Here is a 16,763-nt window from a genome sequence, read left to right on the forward strand (position 1 = left end):
AGTGGGGGGTTAAGTGACTTGCCCACGGTCACACAGCTAGTAAGTGTCAAGTGTCTGAGGCCGGATTTGAACTCAGGTACTCCTGAATCCATGGCCAGTGCTTTAATCACTGTGCCATCTAGCTGCCCCTCTTTCTGATCTTTCAATTTTATTTCTATGGGAAATGTGGAGACTACCAAATTAGATACTAACTGCCTTCTTCAATGTAACATTCGCAAGTTTACATTGATGTTAATGTGTCAAAGTTACTATTTTCTGGCCTGTTAAACTTATTTGTAATCACATTCTATGAAACATTCATCCGTGAGTCAATCAGGCATTTATTAAATGTCTTCTCTGTGCCAGGCACTGTGGTTAAGTGGTGAGGATGCAAAGACAAACAAGGACACTGTCCCTGCCCACAAGGAATTTGTTCTATGGAGGAAAACAACATATACACAAATAAGTAAATGAAAATGTGTGTATAGTCAATACAAGGTAATTGCAATGTGGTAGTCAATCTATTTAGAGAAACCCTAGGGCTTTAGAGAAATGAAACTAAGAATCATTGTTGCATAGAAGCAATAACTTGTCAAGTAGAATCCTTTTGATATATAGGGGAGGGCTATAGGATGCCCCATATAAATTAAGGAATATTTTCGTTATTGCAAACTGAATTAGTGTGGCTTTGCTAGAGGAAGCAGCAAGATGCTTTAACTGGGTTGAAAGTTATTTGTCTTTCAAGTCATAGTTTAGGAAAGTAACCTAAGCTTTTTGGAAAAAGCTTTACCAAGACTCCTTGGAAACCATGCTAAGTTCCTTAATGTTCTCTTGGTAAATGCTACCTCTCTTCAATTTGCAATGTTACACATGATTAAACCACATACAGTTGCCTACTTTTTGGTGAACTGGTATATGTATTTATTAATTTTTAAACCAAAGATGCTAACGAGGTTTGTCATTTTCACCAATATAGATGACAGTGAAGTTACCTGTGTAAAATCTATTTACTGTGCCTCCACGCTTGCACTACTTGAGGAAGGGAAGCCAGCTGTTTTAATGCCCAGGCTGCTTGAATGACAGGTAAACAAAAACCAAATTCATCCCATTTCATAAGTGCTTAACTAATAATGCTGCTGGGGGGACCTGGGTATAATTTCCAGAGGAAGGTCACCTTGGTAGGGAGGAGACTGGCCTTGACTTATTCCAGTCAACTTCTGCTTACCCTCTTATCTACAGTACAAATTAGCCCTGCTCTCCAGCTGGGCATCCTGCCAGGAGTAGCCCTGCTCTGTTCTTGTAGGGCTTTGTCACTGAGCTATACAGCCAGGGAACCAAGACTACCCTGTAGTAAAGAACACATTGCCTGATGTCCAGTATTGTTGGAGTTGTGTTCCCATTTTTTATTGAAGTTTACTTGCTTTGGAAGGGTTCAGACCAGCCAAGTGGTAAATGCTATAAAATAAGGTGTGAGAAACTTCATGTATTTCTTGATAAATATATGTGAACAATGACCTTCTAGCACATTAAATTTCTATAATAGTTAAGTTTTATTGAAGAAAATGTCAGCCTTTGAAATCTGGAAAATTATGTTAAAAAGGAACAAATTGAGACCAAAATGAAATATGAAATATATTTCTACATTTTCTTCAAAATGTTGAAGCTTTCGTGTTCCTTTGGCTCAATAATACTGAAGCCATTTCTAAGTTCTGTTGGTGTGTCTAATGCATTTGCAAAGCACAGGTTGTGAAAGACTTGATTGTTTTTATTTGGATGCCCATGTCCTGCCGTTTTTTTTAAATAATAAGTTATTATAAAATAGACTTTTCTTAACCATCTGCTTATCAATAAGATCCTGAAGTATTTCTATATAATACCTGGTTACTCTGAATTCATATGCAATAGGAAAAACTTCTCAGACACGAAGTGGAAAATTAGATGTAGCTTAGAGCTAAAAATTTTAGTATATCAACAATATGAAGTGTTAAGGATATTGACAGAAGACACCTTAAATGGGAGGAGCTTGGTTGTTACTCTATGAATCTTTTTTACAACTTAAAAATTCTTAAAGTTCTTTAAAACAGACTACTGAGAAATTAGTGCTTTCTTTAAAATAAGAGAATTGACTGTAAAGGCTTATGCTTGACTTCGGAGTACCACTTAGGTATCTTGCCAAATCGGCATCATCTTTTTTTTTGGTGAGGCAATTGGGGTTAAGTGACTTGCCCAAGGTCACACAGCCAGTAAGTGTTAAGTGTCTGAGGCCGGATTTGAACTCAGGTACTCCTGACTCCAGGTCCGGTGCTCTATCCACTGCGCCATCTATCTGCCCCTCAGCATCATCTTTGTGCAGAAAACGCTCTCTTACAGGGAACTGAAACTAGTACATCTTTTTCAGCTCTACAGCAGAATTAGGATGTAAATGTTCATATTATGATAAAGCAGTATAAATTGTGTCACATATAGGAGAAGTTTCATTAAGACATCTTGTTGAAAATATAACATCTAAATTAGTTATTAATCATCATAAAACTGTTTGGTAAGGATCCCTGAGAGACTTCATATTCTACCATCTAATTGATTCCAAGTGTAACATACAAGAGTTAGGGAACTTTAAAAAACAAACACAAAACATTCCTGCTGATTTCATAACCAGTATCATTCAATAGTATTTATAATCAGGGTGTGCTGCCTACCTACCTTTCATCTTTTTGAGAAAGGAAGCTGGTAATCAGGGGCCTAGCAGTGGCTCAGTGACTCACTTTTCAGTAGATGGGGAAGAAGATAGAGCCTTCTTGAGAAACTATTTATTTGTTGTGCATTAAATCTCTGTGATCTCTTAGAAAACAAATAATTGATCTGTTTATCAATGCAAATGGATCATTTTATTTAGAAGGGTGAATTGATGTTTTTCCCCATAATAAAAAGCATATTTTCTTATATTCTCATGAATTTCAAATTAATGTTGAATTCACTTGGGAATATGACTTATTTATTAATAAATGGTATTTCAAGATGAGTGCTTCAAGAATTATAGGAGTGAGAAGAGTAGGAAATATTAGTTTTATTTGAGATGAAAATGGAAGTCTGACTTAAAAAATTTGTTGTTACTCAGTTTTTTTAGTCCTGTCCAACTCTTTGTGACCCCATTTGGGATTTTCTTGGCAAAGATACTGGAGTGGTTTGCCATTTCCTTTTCTGACTTGTTTTGCAGATAAAGAACTGAGGCAGACAAGGTTAAATGACTTGCTCAGGGTCACATGGCTAGTAAGCATCTGAGACCAGATTTGAACTCAGGAAGAGGTCTTCCTGACTCCAGACCCAGCACTCCATCCACTTCACCCCCTGGCTTCCCGGCTTAAAAAATGCATTTAGATATTTTGACATATAGGGAAAGTGATAGTCTTGTATAAAATTTTTGAGACGTAATAGGACCAAGAATGTCTCAGGAACAGTTGAACCAAATAAGAGGAAATAAATTTAAATTAAACTTCATGCAAAAGGGTCCTTTTAGTATAGTGATTCCTAAATCAAAGTTATAAAATTATACTTCTGAGTACATTCTAGACTTCTCTAGAAACCCTATAAAATAAGGTCCCTTACATTTCTATGACTAGTACAGTAGAACTGCGGTTAACTGCAATGCATGTGAGTGTGGGTTTTGGTTAACTAGAAATTTGTTTTGTTTTATTGGAGGAAAAAAAACACTTTGATATTCTTTTCTTCATAAGCTTTTAGTAATAATCATTTAATCTTCTTTTGAGCCAGAATATTTTCATTCCTGTTCATTCCAAACTGTTGTTATCATAACTACATGGTTATCATATCATTGTCTATGTCTCTATTAACTTCAGGCCATATAAACCCTCAAAGGGTTTCATAGGTTCAGAGCTGGGAGGGGTTCTAGAAAGAAAGGTAAGTGACTTGTTTAAGGACATACAGGTAGTAAGTAACACAGTTGGGATGTGCGCACAAGTTTTCTGGCTACAAATCCAGGGGTGAAGAGGGGCGAGGGTATATTGGGAATATGTGAGAATATATTGTCTTCTTGTTAAGGAGATTGACATTGCTCAAGTTGGGGGGAGGAGTTCTAGCTAGTTGCCATTCACTTAATCAAAGTTTAATGTCTTATTAGAAAATCTTTTTATGTAATAACACTTAATTCTATAAAATATAGAATGTTGGGCCATTGAAGTGAGGTTTTTGTCTATTCGTTTTAGAAGGAATTGCAACTATGCAGCTTTGAGGTGGGCCTAGCAAAGAACCTAACTACAGGCTACTTGAGTAGGTGTCAGTACTTGGTTTTTTCTTTGTTCCACTCTTCCATGGAAGACCTAAAGAACAGTTTTTTCTCCAATGTTGATAGGCATTGAAAGGATCTGTTGTCCACTTAAATTAGATGGATATGTTTGTACAGTGTAATACTTGTTGGGGGAGGGGGGAGATTGAAGGAACTCTTGCCCTGAATATGTTATTTCTCCTTTTCTTCCTTTATGTTTTCCATTTTCCTTCATCCATTACTCGCAGTGTAAGACCTCAGAATTTAAAGTAGGAAAAGGACCCTAGAGATCCAGCCCAACCTTAATATTTTACAGATGAGAAGGAATCTGAGGCCCAGAGAAGTGTAGTGATTTGCTTAGGTCACATAGTTAGAAAGGAGCAGAGCAGGATTTGAATTTAGAACTCAATGCTAAATTTAGTGGTTTTGGTCACTGTACCATGCAATCTTTGTGTTAAGAAAATGTTATACTTATTGTAAATGTTTGTTATTCTCTACATGTAGATTCTGAATGAGTTCTTGAAGCTAGAGATAGCTTTTTAAGTACCCAAAGATGAATTCTCTGGACATTTAGCCAGCTAGGAACTGGGGGAAAAAGGTTTCCTGAGAGCAGAGTCCATTGAAGAGCCACATAGGCCATTCTAGCTATTGCCTTTCTCATTGACTGTCTTGTTCTGGTAATTTTTTTTCCCTTTTTTGCAGATTAATCAGTCACTCGATGGGGATTAACAGTGGACCGCCTTTTTGTGATACCTTTCCACCTCTCTGTAGCAAGAAAAATAATTTCAGCACCTCTTCAATAATAATGATGAAACTGGTATTAACTGAATGGCAATTATGGATTTTTAACTCTAATTCACAGTAAACCAGCAAGCCATATGTTTAAAATTCTACCAAATACCATTCTGTTTTGCTGCATGTCTGACATAGATGAGAAGTTGTGAGATACCCATTTGTACAAAGAGGAATGTGTTAACCTGCATGAGGAACGCCGCAGAAGCTGAACGAGAAGACACCTTAATTTATCATTAAAGATATATGATAGTATTATTTATATAGATAGAATAAAGATATATATATATATATTTTTTGGTGGTAATGAAAATGGCTCCACAGAATGCCGACTCGGAGTCTATGCAAGTCCAAGAGCTCACTGCACCAGCCCCAGCCCTTCAGAAATCTGAAAATAAGGAGAATGAGAACCGCGATGAGACAGTTAGCGAAGGATCCATAGACCGCATACCAGTTCGCCTTTGGGTGATGCATGGGGCAGTAATGTTTGGCAGGGAATTCTGTTATGCCATGGAAACGGCTTGGGTCACACCGGTATTGTTGCAGATTGGTAAGTGTTGTCTGTTCCCTGTGTGTATAATTATAAACATGATGTAAATGAAATTTAAGGAATGATTTTAGTAGGTGAGTAACAAATCTTGTAAGTTATTGTGCTCATTTAGTAAGTAGCAAGAGACATGGCCATTGGTTTTAATGGTAAAATACCATAAATCAAGGTCTTTGCATTGTATCACTTAGGGGGTAGCTGTGTTAAATACTTTTCTCTCCCCTCCCCCTTGTTTTTTTTTTTTTGTTTGTTTTGTTTTGTTTTGTTTTTCTCCCCCTTGTATTTTAAACAATAGGCAGGTCACTGGCCCTGACCTTCCCCTGTATTCATTTTGTAGCATGACTCACATAGAGCAGTAACATTACAACCTGACAATGGCAAAATGGAAAGTGATGGGCCATAGTCAAGAACTTCAGAATTAGATGATTATTTAAATGTGTTTGACATCAGGAGGCAATCAGAATTTTCCTAAACCTTCTCATAGTTAGATTGGATTTAGCAATGTAAATGGTGAGTATTCCGTCAAGGAATATTATCCTTTATGTTTTCTAGCATAGCAGACTCATTTGGTCCTTACAACATTCCTAGGAATTAGTCACATTTCTATAGGGCTGTAATGTTGGCACAGTACAAGTGTGGCAGATATTTAAACTTTTTTTATATCTTAAGTATATATAAACTGGTATTTAGAGGACTGAAATGGCTAGTTAGTAGAAAAATAGAGCAGCAATGCCCAGGTAGATTTTGATGTACGGGCTTAGTAGCTTGAAAATTTGGGGGTAATTATTTGCTCCTTTTGCTACCAGAGAATGACTTTAGTTCCAGAAAGAATCTGGCTTACTATTTTAATTTTCCCCTTGCTCATACATGAAACTGGTATTTGAGGGGTTAGTTTCTTAAACAACAAATCACCTTTGTACCCCTTGAGTTTTGTAGGAAGAAGAAAACCCCTGTAATTGCAGGAATTTCAGTACTTATTTTTTAAGGATATGTACTGAAACTCAGTGCGATATTCCTATCTATAGCAAAGAAAATGTTCCCCATAAAAGTACCAGATTTGGAGCCCAAGAACCTGAGTTTGAATTCAAGCAATGTTAATTACCTATGTGACTTTGGGCAAGTCATAGTTGGTAGAGCTTCTTAAAATTATGACTCCTATGACTTACTAGTGTCTGGTTTGTGATTTCTATAATATTTTCTTATGATGTATGTTAGAAGATGTTTATATAATAATTAAAATTTCATATTTGCAAGTGCTGTCTTTCCTCTCAGGAGTATAAATGGATTGATGCTATTTCTTGCTAGAAAATTTATACATAGCTAGATTAATGATTAAGGCCTTGTTAGGATCTTTATGTATCAAAAACTTATTCCATGCTCCCTCATTGAATCTGAGTTAGCATTCCGATGCAATACCATAAGGACAGAGCTGCAAGCACCTCTTCTCACTCTGAGGGAACCAGTCAAGGCCATTCTTTTGCTAAGCAAGTTAGAATTGGCTACTATTTTGTATACCCAGATTTCTTATTCTTTTCTCTTGCGTTCACCTCTGAAACAAGATGAGAAGTTCTCCTCTATTTACCCAAAGACAAGTTCATAGATAAGTATCTATCTGGGCCCAAACAGTTCCATATCACCTGGGACCATAGATAAGCCATTTCACATTTCTCTTTGTTAGGCAGCCTTGAAGAAATATTTAAATCCCATATTCTCATGACACTTTCAGCATTTGTTGGCCTCAAAGTTGCCAAAGTAGAGATTTTGAAGCAGAGGTTTGTTCCCCATCAGTCACTAACCCCAAATTCCTCAAAAGAACAGGACATATCTAACATTTGGTTAGAAATGGAACTTTCCCTGTTCACAGGGCATCCCTGAGATGCCATTAACATTTTTTCATTCTAAACTTAAAACACATGCAGAAAGCATTTACCAAAACACAGAAAAGATTCTATAGAAAACTAAATCTTAATTTTATACCACTTGCTTTTTCAAAAATATATATAATTTCACCTATTATTTTCAAAACTGTTCTTGTGCTTTCTTCTTAACTTTTGTTTATTTAAAAAATGTTAAAATAGCCCTCTTTTTTTCTTCTTGGCATTAACTATTACTCGTATCTCTAATTAAACACCTAGAGAAAGAATTGGGGGTGGGGCAGGGAGGTTTGTAACAAATAAACAAAATCAAGCAAAATGAAATTCACATAGACCAAGTCCCAAAATACATGTCAGTCAATATGCATGCCTCTACACCATGGGCCCATCATTTCTCTGTCAGGAGGTCTTTTACAGCCAATAGTCTTGGAGCCATGATTGGTTATAGCATTGTTTAGAGTTTTAGTAGGAGTTATTTTTTGCAGGGGGGGATGGTGTTTTTTGCTTTGGTTTTTGGGGAGGTGATTGGGGTTAAGTGATTTGCCCAGCGTCACACAGCTAGTAAGTGTCAAGTGTCTGAGATCAGATTTGAACTCAGGTCCTCCTGACTCCAGGGCCAGTGCTCTATCCACTGTGCCACCAGCTGCCCTTCAGTGTTTTTCAAAAGTTCCGTCTGTGGTCTCTTGGTCCTTCTGCTCACTACACTTTGTGTCAGTTCTTACTATGTAGGATTCCCTGAAAATCATCTCTTCATTTCTTGTTATAATATTCCATTACATTCATATGCCACAATTGTTCAACCATTGTGAGAAGGCATTTTTGAAGAGCTGTCTCTCCCCTCCCTTCCCCCCCCCCCCCCATGCAAATTGGGAGAACCACAGTACCACATTATAGTCATCTATAAAGAATACTCTCTAATAAATCTCTCTTGGATGTAAGTCTTGGACTTTTTAATTTTTACTTCTCTAGTGTGGATGCTATGTTAACTCATTCACTTGGAAAGATACTTATCACCAAATGTAGGAAATTGAAATGGGTAAGAGAGACTGACCAAATTATTTGGAAACTCCTTGAATTCAGAGACCTTCTTCCAATTGCTGTAGTGAGTGACTAATTTCATTCTTTAATTCCCAGGGCCTCAATTTCCTTATTTGTAAAATAAAGGCAATAGACTACATAATTATTTAGGAAGTTTTTTATAATTCCAAGTTCTACAGTGATATGATAAATATGGAAATAAAAGTTTAATTTGTAGGTAAATTATTAACCTAAAAGTCAGGAATGGTAGTCATAAATAAAAACTTCTGAGTATTTTTTTCCTTTTTAAAAAAAGTTTTAGTTTGATGCTTATTATCTCTACCTTGGTCCTTTCCTGCCTCTAGCCTCCTTACAGCTTCCTTTTAGGAGAGAACAGTTAAGGAAGAACATTGAATATGGAATCCACATTTGGCAATATATACAATATTCTGTCCTAGTAGCTCCCCACTTTGCCAAAAGAAGGAAGAAAATTTATTAAATCGTCTTTTTTTTTCCCCAGGACCTCTAGGATTGGTTTGCATTTTTAAAAAATTCAGAGTTTAGGTTCCTTTTGGTGTTCTCATTTATTTTTTTGCTGTCATTATATGGTTTTCTTATTCTGCATGTATTGTTCTTGATAATTCTTATAAATATTCCCACTTTTCTCTGAATTCCTCATCATTTCTTTCTACACAGTATTCTATCACATTCATAACCACACCTACATATTATTAGTAGCTTTTACTTTTTCGAATTAAAATACCATACCCTAAACTTTTATAAAGACCCAGATCAGTGGCCTCAATATATAAATCTTAACTATGAAACTAGATTGCTTTAAGAAAACAAACTAATTGGTTAAAATAAAGAGAGTGATGATCTAGTCCTTTTTTTTTTTTTACAATGAGTTCTCTCATTATTTATTTATTTATTCATTTATTTGCAGGACAATGGGGGTTAAGTGACTTGCCCAGGGTCACACAGCTAGTAAGTGTCAAGTGTCTGAGGTCGGATTTGAACTCAGGTACTCCTGAATCCAGGGTCGGTGCTTTATCCACTGTGCCACCTAGCTGCCCCCTGATCTAGTCCTTTTAAGTAATAGTATTCTATTTAAGGCATGTGATACTATTGTCTAACTTTAATGGAAAATGGAATACTTGTTCATCCCAAATACCTACTACTCTTATTGCATATAAATCCGTGACTGTGGGCTTCTCTGAGGCTCAGGAAGCTCTGTGAGGCCATAAGTTATAGATGGGTTTTGATCTGCCTAGTGGAAGGAGTTCCCAATCAACCAAATAAGACAGTTGTTAAATTCTTATTTTTTGCCAAATATAGTGACCAAAAAATTAACTCAAATAGAATCTGCCCTCAAGAAGCCTACATTCTCAATGGGTATGGGGGTGAGGGAAGAATATAAACCTATTATAGATACAAACAATATTTTAAAGAGGTAGTTCAAGTGGAGAAAGTACTTGTAGCTGCCTCTTTTTTTTTTTTTTAAGGCAATGGGGGTTAAGTGACTTGCCCAGGGTCACACAGCTAGTAAGTGTCAAGTGTCTGAGGCCGGATTTGAACTCAGGTACTCCTGAATCCAGGGCCAGTATTTTAACCACTGTGCCATCTAGCTGCCCCTTGTAGCTGCCTCTTAAGCAGAACCGTAAAAGAAAGTAGGGAGCCAAGAGGCAGACATGAGAAGAGAGTGCATTCAAGTCTGGAGGGACAGTCATTGTAGAGGTATAAACATGGGAAATGGAGGGTCCTGTGTGAAGAAAAGTAAGACAGTTTGGACCAAAGAGTTAAGGAGAAAGTACAGTACTATGTCATAGCTCTGGAAAGGAAGGTTGGGAAGGGCTTTACATGCCCAGCGGAAGAGTTTGTTTGATCCAAGAGCTAATATGGAGTCATTCAAGTTAAGTAAGTAGAAGAGTAATACGGTCAAACCTGAAAATGACTGGCCACATATAAAGGATGGATTATGAAGAGAGGTAGAGACTCCAGTTAGGCTCCTGATGAGGACCTGGACTAGAGAAGCAGCTTTCTGAGGGAATTTATTAAATAAAACAAGCATTTCCACACAATAGTAGAATTTTTAAAAATCTGATTGCACATGAAATTGCAAATCTATCATGTTCAACTTGGCTATTCCTTTAAAATATATAATAATTATCACAAATGTCATTTTATTTATTCATCCATTTATCTCTATCATCCATCCATCCATCTATCCATCCATCCATCCATCTATCTTTATTTCCACCTCCCCCACTCCACAGCCCTAGAGATAGACACCTTTAGACACAAATATGTATATATGTAAAACTATTCTATAAATACTTCTATTTATTAGTTCTTTCTCTGGATGCAGATAGCATCTTCCTTCATAATTCCTTTGTAATTAATTTGGGTTATTTGTAATAGTCAGAATGACTTAGTCTCACATATTTTTTCTTAAAACAATATTGTTGTCACTGTATACACTGTTCCTCTTGGTTCTGCTCGTTTTGCTTTTCATTATATTTGTGCAAGTGTATCCATGTTTTTCTAAAATCAACAAGCTTGGGGCAGCTAGGTGGCACAGTGGATAAAACACCGACCCCTGGATTCAGGAGAACCTAAGTCAAATCCAGCCTCAGACACTTCACACGTACTAACTGTGTGACCATGGGCAAGTCACTTAACCCTCATTGCCCCCCCCCCCCCGAAAAATACTAAAATCAACAAGCTCTTCACTTCTTATAGCACAGTTGTATTCCATCACAATCATATACCACCACTTATTCAGCCATTCCACAGTTGACAGGCATCCTTGCAATTTCCATTTCTTTGTCACCACAAAGAGAGCTACTATAAATATTTTAGAACATGTAGGTTCTTTTCTTTTTTCTCTAATCATCTTTGAAAATAAGTCTGGTAGTGGTATTGCTAGGTCAAAGGATATGGGTAGTTTAATTACTCTTTGGGCATAATTCAGATGCTCTCCTGAATGATTGGATCAGTTCACAGTTCCACCAACAGTGAATTAGTGTCCCAGTTTTTCCAAATTCCCTCCAACATTTGTCAATCTGATTAGCCAATCAATCATTTTAGCCAATCTGATGTGTGTGAAATGATATCTCAAGGTTTTGGGGGTTTTTTTTGGTGAGGCAGTTGGGGTTAAGTGACTTGCCCAGGGTCACACAGCTAGTAAGTGTCAAGCAGTATGATAGTAACTGGGCATAGACTGATACCTTACACCATTTACCAAGATACATGACCTGGATATAACAAATATAAGAAAATTTGAAGAACATGGAATATATTACTTATCAAATTTATGGATGGGTGAACAGTTTATGCATAAACAAGATAGAGAGCAGAGTGAGGTGTAACACAGTCCAAAAGGGGGGGGGGGGAGCTAAGTGGCACAGTGGATAAAGCACTGGCCCTGGATTCAGGAGGACTTGAGTTCAAATTCTGCCCCAGATACATGACACTTACTAGCTGTGTGACCCTGGGCAAGTCACTTAACCCTTATGGCCCCACCACAAAAAAAAACCCCAAACAAACAAAAACCAAAAAACACAGATAGTCCATTGATTCTTACATTTTTCTTAATTCTGCTTTCAGTTCAGTTTTTGCTATGAGATACCTTACATTTTCTTCTGTTTAGGCTCCTCATTAGCCTAGGATTCTATCCTACAGATTGGGCTAGTTGCTAAAACTAAAATCCTGCTATGTTCCTAGGGTCTGAGCCACACCACTGCTGCTTGTTTTGGAAATGTCTCCTTTTTCTTCCTCTCTTAGTATACTTCCCAGGCCCTGCCTGTCCAGAGATAACACCTTTCTCAAATTTGTAACCCAGAACTAGGTAGTGGGGTACAAATCTGCTCTCTGAGTGCTGCAGTGCTTTGTGCATGAGGCAGACGCTGGCCCTGACCTAGTCCCTAGTGTCAGCAGACATTTCTCTCTGTGTCTCCCTATACCAACCTGGGTTGGACAAAAGGATTCTCTCTAACTTTTTTTGATTTCTCTCTTGAGATTTGATCTGGTGCATTTTTCTAGGTCTGTTTGAAGTTTTGTGGCTATCTTGCCATTTGGCCATCTTGGCTCCCCTTTCCTGTTTAATGTTGAGGGTACTAGCATTCTCTTAGTCACCTAGACTGGAAACCTTTGTTTCATCCATCATCTGAGTCCTCACTGAAGCTCATCTCACATAGCCATCAGTTGCTAAATCTTATTTCTACCTTAACAACATCTCTCAGACACATCCCCGTCTTTCAACGCAGATCCTTATCACCTCATGCCTGGACTGTTGCAGTAGTCTTTTTGGTTGCTCTCCCTTCCTCAGGACTCTTCCTTAATCCATCCTCTCTCTACCCCCTACCCACTCCCCACCTACACAAACCCTGATAGCTCCTTTTTACTTCAAAGATCAAATTTTAAAATCTCATTTAGCTTTTAAAACCCTTCACTCGGCCCCTTCCCATCTCTACATAATCTACAATCTAGTGACGCTGCCCTTTTTCTTCTTCCAACACCACACTCTTATCTCATGGCTTTATGCCTCGTCACTGGCAGTCTCCACTCTTGGGCTTCCTTCTGACCTCTGCTTTTTGACTTCCCTAAAAGCTTAACCTAAATCCTACATTCTAAGATTTCCTCCCTGTTATATAGTATGTACACATAGTTGTTATCATACTGTCTGCTGTAGGAGAACAGAAGCTCCCTGTGTTTTTGCCTTTTATTAGTATCCCTCATACTCGGCACAGTTCCTTACACATAGTTAAGTGATTGTTGACCAACTGACCATTACACCTGTTCATCTAAGGTGAATAAAGGGGAGATAGTGGGGAAAGAGGTTGGAAAAATGAGAGGTGAATTACCTGGGAATGACCTCGATTTTTAAGGTAAAATATGAAGCAATGTCCTCAGCTGATAGGGTTCAGGGGGAAGGGAGTATTTTAGTTGGCCTGAGGAGAAAGGAGGTCTGTGACAACTGTGGAAAGTAGGATAGCAAATCGGGGAGGAAGAGAATGTTTGCCTTATTGTGGTGAGGGCCTTGTTGATACTAGATAATATGAATTTGTAGGGGATGCTTCCCTTTTTTCTTCCTCCCCACCTTCCCTACCATTCATTTAAGATTTGCTAAGTGCTATGTAAATATTACCTCATTGCATCCTCGTCCTGATAACCACCCTTTGAGGTAAGTTCTCTTTATTTTCCCCATAATACAGATGAGGAAATTGAAGCAGACAGGTTAAATAATTTGCCTAGAGTCACACTGCTAGTAAGTTTCTGAGGTCAGAAGGATCAGGAAAGGTTTGAAGTTTGGGTTCTTGCAATTGACACATTTTGGGTGCTGAATGTATCTCTTAAAATAAATGTTGATAGTAATTTCTCTTACAGATTATCACCCTGGGTCTGAAAACTGTAGTTTTCCAAGTTCTCTTATGAGCTTAACTTCACTGAAAATTTTAAATGATCTTGCTTTTTCACTTCCCATTTTCTGTTGCTTCTCTAATTCTGACTTTGCTTTTTTATTGTTGTTTCATCATTTTAAAACAGGGCTTTGCACTTAAATTATAGAAGATAGGAGACCCTAGAGATCATCTGGTCTGATAACCTTATATTACAGATGAAAAAACTGAGGCTGAGGAAAGGGAAATCAAGTTTTACTCAGAGTAAGTGGCACAGCTTGCTGCCCAGACCCAAGTGTTGTCCTCTGTGCAACAATATATCGCTCTATTTGGGTTCTCTGTGAATCATTCTAGTGAACAAATTCCACTCTGTTTTTTAATGATGCTTTATCTTTGAAATCCAGATCCGGGTTTTGTCTCAGCTGACCCTTCTGGAGATTATAAAAAGGTATTTTCTGACCACATGCCTGGAGAGATATGCCACATGAAGGGCATTTATAAGAAGAAATAGCTGTGTCATTCTGTGTGAATGTTTAAGTAGTGCTTTGACTACACAAAATCCAGTGACTAGAAATATGACAGAAAAAACTGGACTGTGAGTCCCTCTTGCGTCACTCAGTAGCACAGTCTCCTTTACAAGTCACTTGCTCCCTTGCAGTTTTCAGCAGTGTCAGATGCTTCAATGAGGACAGCTGCATCAAAGTCAGCTACTGCACTGAGGGTAAATTATTTAACTTGAAAAAGCTGCAATCCAGGACTAAAGTGGAGGGGGAGTTGGTACATGATCTTTTGTTTGTAGATGATTGTGCACTTAGTGTAACCTCTGAAGCTGAGATACAATGAAGTATGGATTGATTCTCTGCAGTTTGTGCTGGTTTTGGTCTGACAATTAACACCAAGAAAACAGAGGTTCTCTACCATCCAGCAGCACACTGTCAATATGTGGAACCATTGCTTGCAGCAAATGGAGAAATTTGTGGATAAGTTCCCTTACCACGGGAGTATACTTTGCAGGGGTGTCTACATAGATGATGAGGTTGACACATGCATTTCCAGAGCTAGTTCATTGTTTGGGAGGCTCCAAAGCCAAGCGCAGCAGAGAACAGATGTCAGACCACCTACCGAACTAAAAATCTACAGAGCCATTGTGCTGACCTCATTGTATGCCTGTGAAACCTGGAAACTGACTTGTTTCCATTCGAATTGTTTTGGGAAGATTCTGAAGATCACCTGGCCAGATGAGGTACCAGACATTGAGGTCTTGGGCTGAACTGCCAAGCATTCAAAGTCTACTGCAGAGAGCACAACTCTGATGGGCTGCTCATGTTGTTCGAATGTCAAACATACATTTCCCTAAAAGCCTATTTTATGGAGAACTCATACAAGGCAAGCTCTCACATGGATGTCAGAAGTGATGCAAGGACACTCTCAAGGTGTCTCTGAAAAACTTTGGTGATCATGAGACACAGGAGACACTGCCCTCCAGCATGGCATGCCCATATCAAAGTACTGTGCTACATAAGTGAAGCAGAATTGCAGTAGCTCAAAGGAAATGTTAGATGCACACATTTAGAGACATCTCTCCTCCAAATGTTCATGTGGACTGTTTGTGCCCAACCCGTGTTAGAGTCCACCGAATTTGTATGGGTCTAATTAGCCACAGTTGGATACACTATAATACTGTAACGATTGGAGTGATGCCATCTGCTGGAGAGTTACTGTAGGAAAGTTCCACCTTGAGGACAAGGCGTCTGAGGGCAAGCCATGCAGCTTTTCCTTGGTGTCAGGAAGTGACGTTAGCTCGTGAGTACTGTCTATCAAAGCTACCAACCAGTTAGCTTGGAGCTGTGTGTGCTTGTGGATGGGATGTTCCCAGTTTCACAGGAAGTTTGTGGGATGAAGAAGAGGCAAGGCTCTCTCACTTTCTTTCTGGAGAACCTCAGGGGGAGAGAGGAGCTGGAGACATTGGCTCCCTGAGATAGACAGCTGAATCTAGTCCTCCTTCTCTCTCTTCACCAAATTCTTATTCTCCTTAATAAATGCTTAAAAGTCTAAACTCTTGCTAAAGCTTCTAATTTATTGGCAACCAATCAGATATTTTAGACAGACTAGCTAGGATTTTAGCCCCTTACAATACTGTATGTCAACTCCAGCATAGTTAGGTAATTTTGCTCCTCTTTGAGAGCAAAGGACAGCAACCAACCACAAGTCACTTAAATTCTAAGCTTTTTTATTTTCTTCTGGAAAATGGGGATGACATTTATACTGTTGGCCTCAGAGTTGTTGCTAACAATAGCTAACATTTGTATAGCACTTAATTTTTGCCAGATAGGCTGCTACCATTTACTGTGTGCCAGAACTATGTGGGCAGCTAGATAGCACAGTGGATAAAGCATGGGTCTAGAGTCAGGAAGATTCATCTTACTGACTTTAAACGTGGACACTTACTAGCTTTGTGACCCTGGGCACATCACTTCACCCTGTTTGCTTCAGTTTCCTCATCTGGAAAATGAACTGGAAAATGAAATGGCAAAGCACCCCAGCATCTTTGCCAAGAAAACCTCAAATGGGAAATGAAGAGTTAAACATGACTGAACAACAGTAGCAAAAATGTGCCAGACTCTGTGCTGAGTGCCTTAGAATTGTGATTTCATTTCATCTTCATAACAACCTTGGGAAATTGGTACTATTTTATTATCCCCATTTTACAGTTAAGAAAACTTAGGCAAACAGGGTACCTGACCTCCCTAGAGTCAGAGCTAGGAAGTATCTTAAGTCTGATTTTGAACTCTGGTCTTTCTGACTCCAGGCCAGGTGTTCTTGTGACAATTAAAAATATGACACATAGTTTCTGGGTAATCTAATCATATTATTAA

The 16,763-nt window shown here is 38.3% G+C and overlaps 1 protein-coding gene across 1 annotated transcript in view; it reads left to right on the forward strand.

Moving 5' to 3' along the window:
• SLC45A4 (solute carrier family 45 member 4) overlaps window positions 1-16,763 on the forward strand; it is a 143,163-nt gene that overhangs the window by 64,359 nt on the left and 62,041 nt on the right. Inside the window, exon 2 of the mRNA XM_043963746.1 lies at window positions 4,961-5,600. Within this exon, the coding sequence (XP_043819681.1) occupies window positions 5,357-5,600 (244 nt within the window). The 5' untranslated portion in view covers window positions 4,961-5,356. The remainder of the gene's footprint in view (window positions 1-4,960; window positions 5,601-16,763) is intronic.

The sequence above is a fragment of the Dromiciops gliroides genome, chromosome 1 (genome assembly GCF_019393635.1).
Source record: "Dromiciops gliroides isolate mDroGli1 chromosome 1, mDroGli1.pri, whole genome shotgun sequence".
NCBI classification, from domain to species: Eukaryota; Metazoa; Chordata; class Mammalia; order Microbiotheria; family Microbiotheriidae; genus Dromiciops; species Dromiciops gliroides.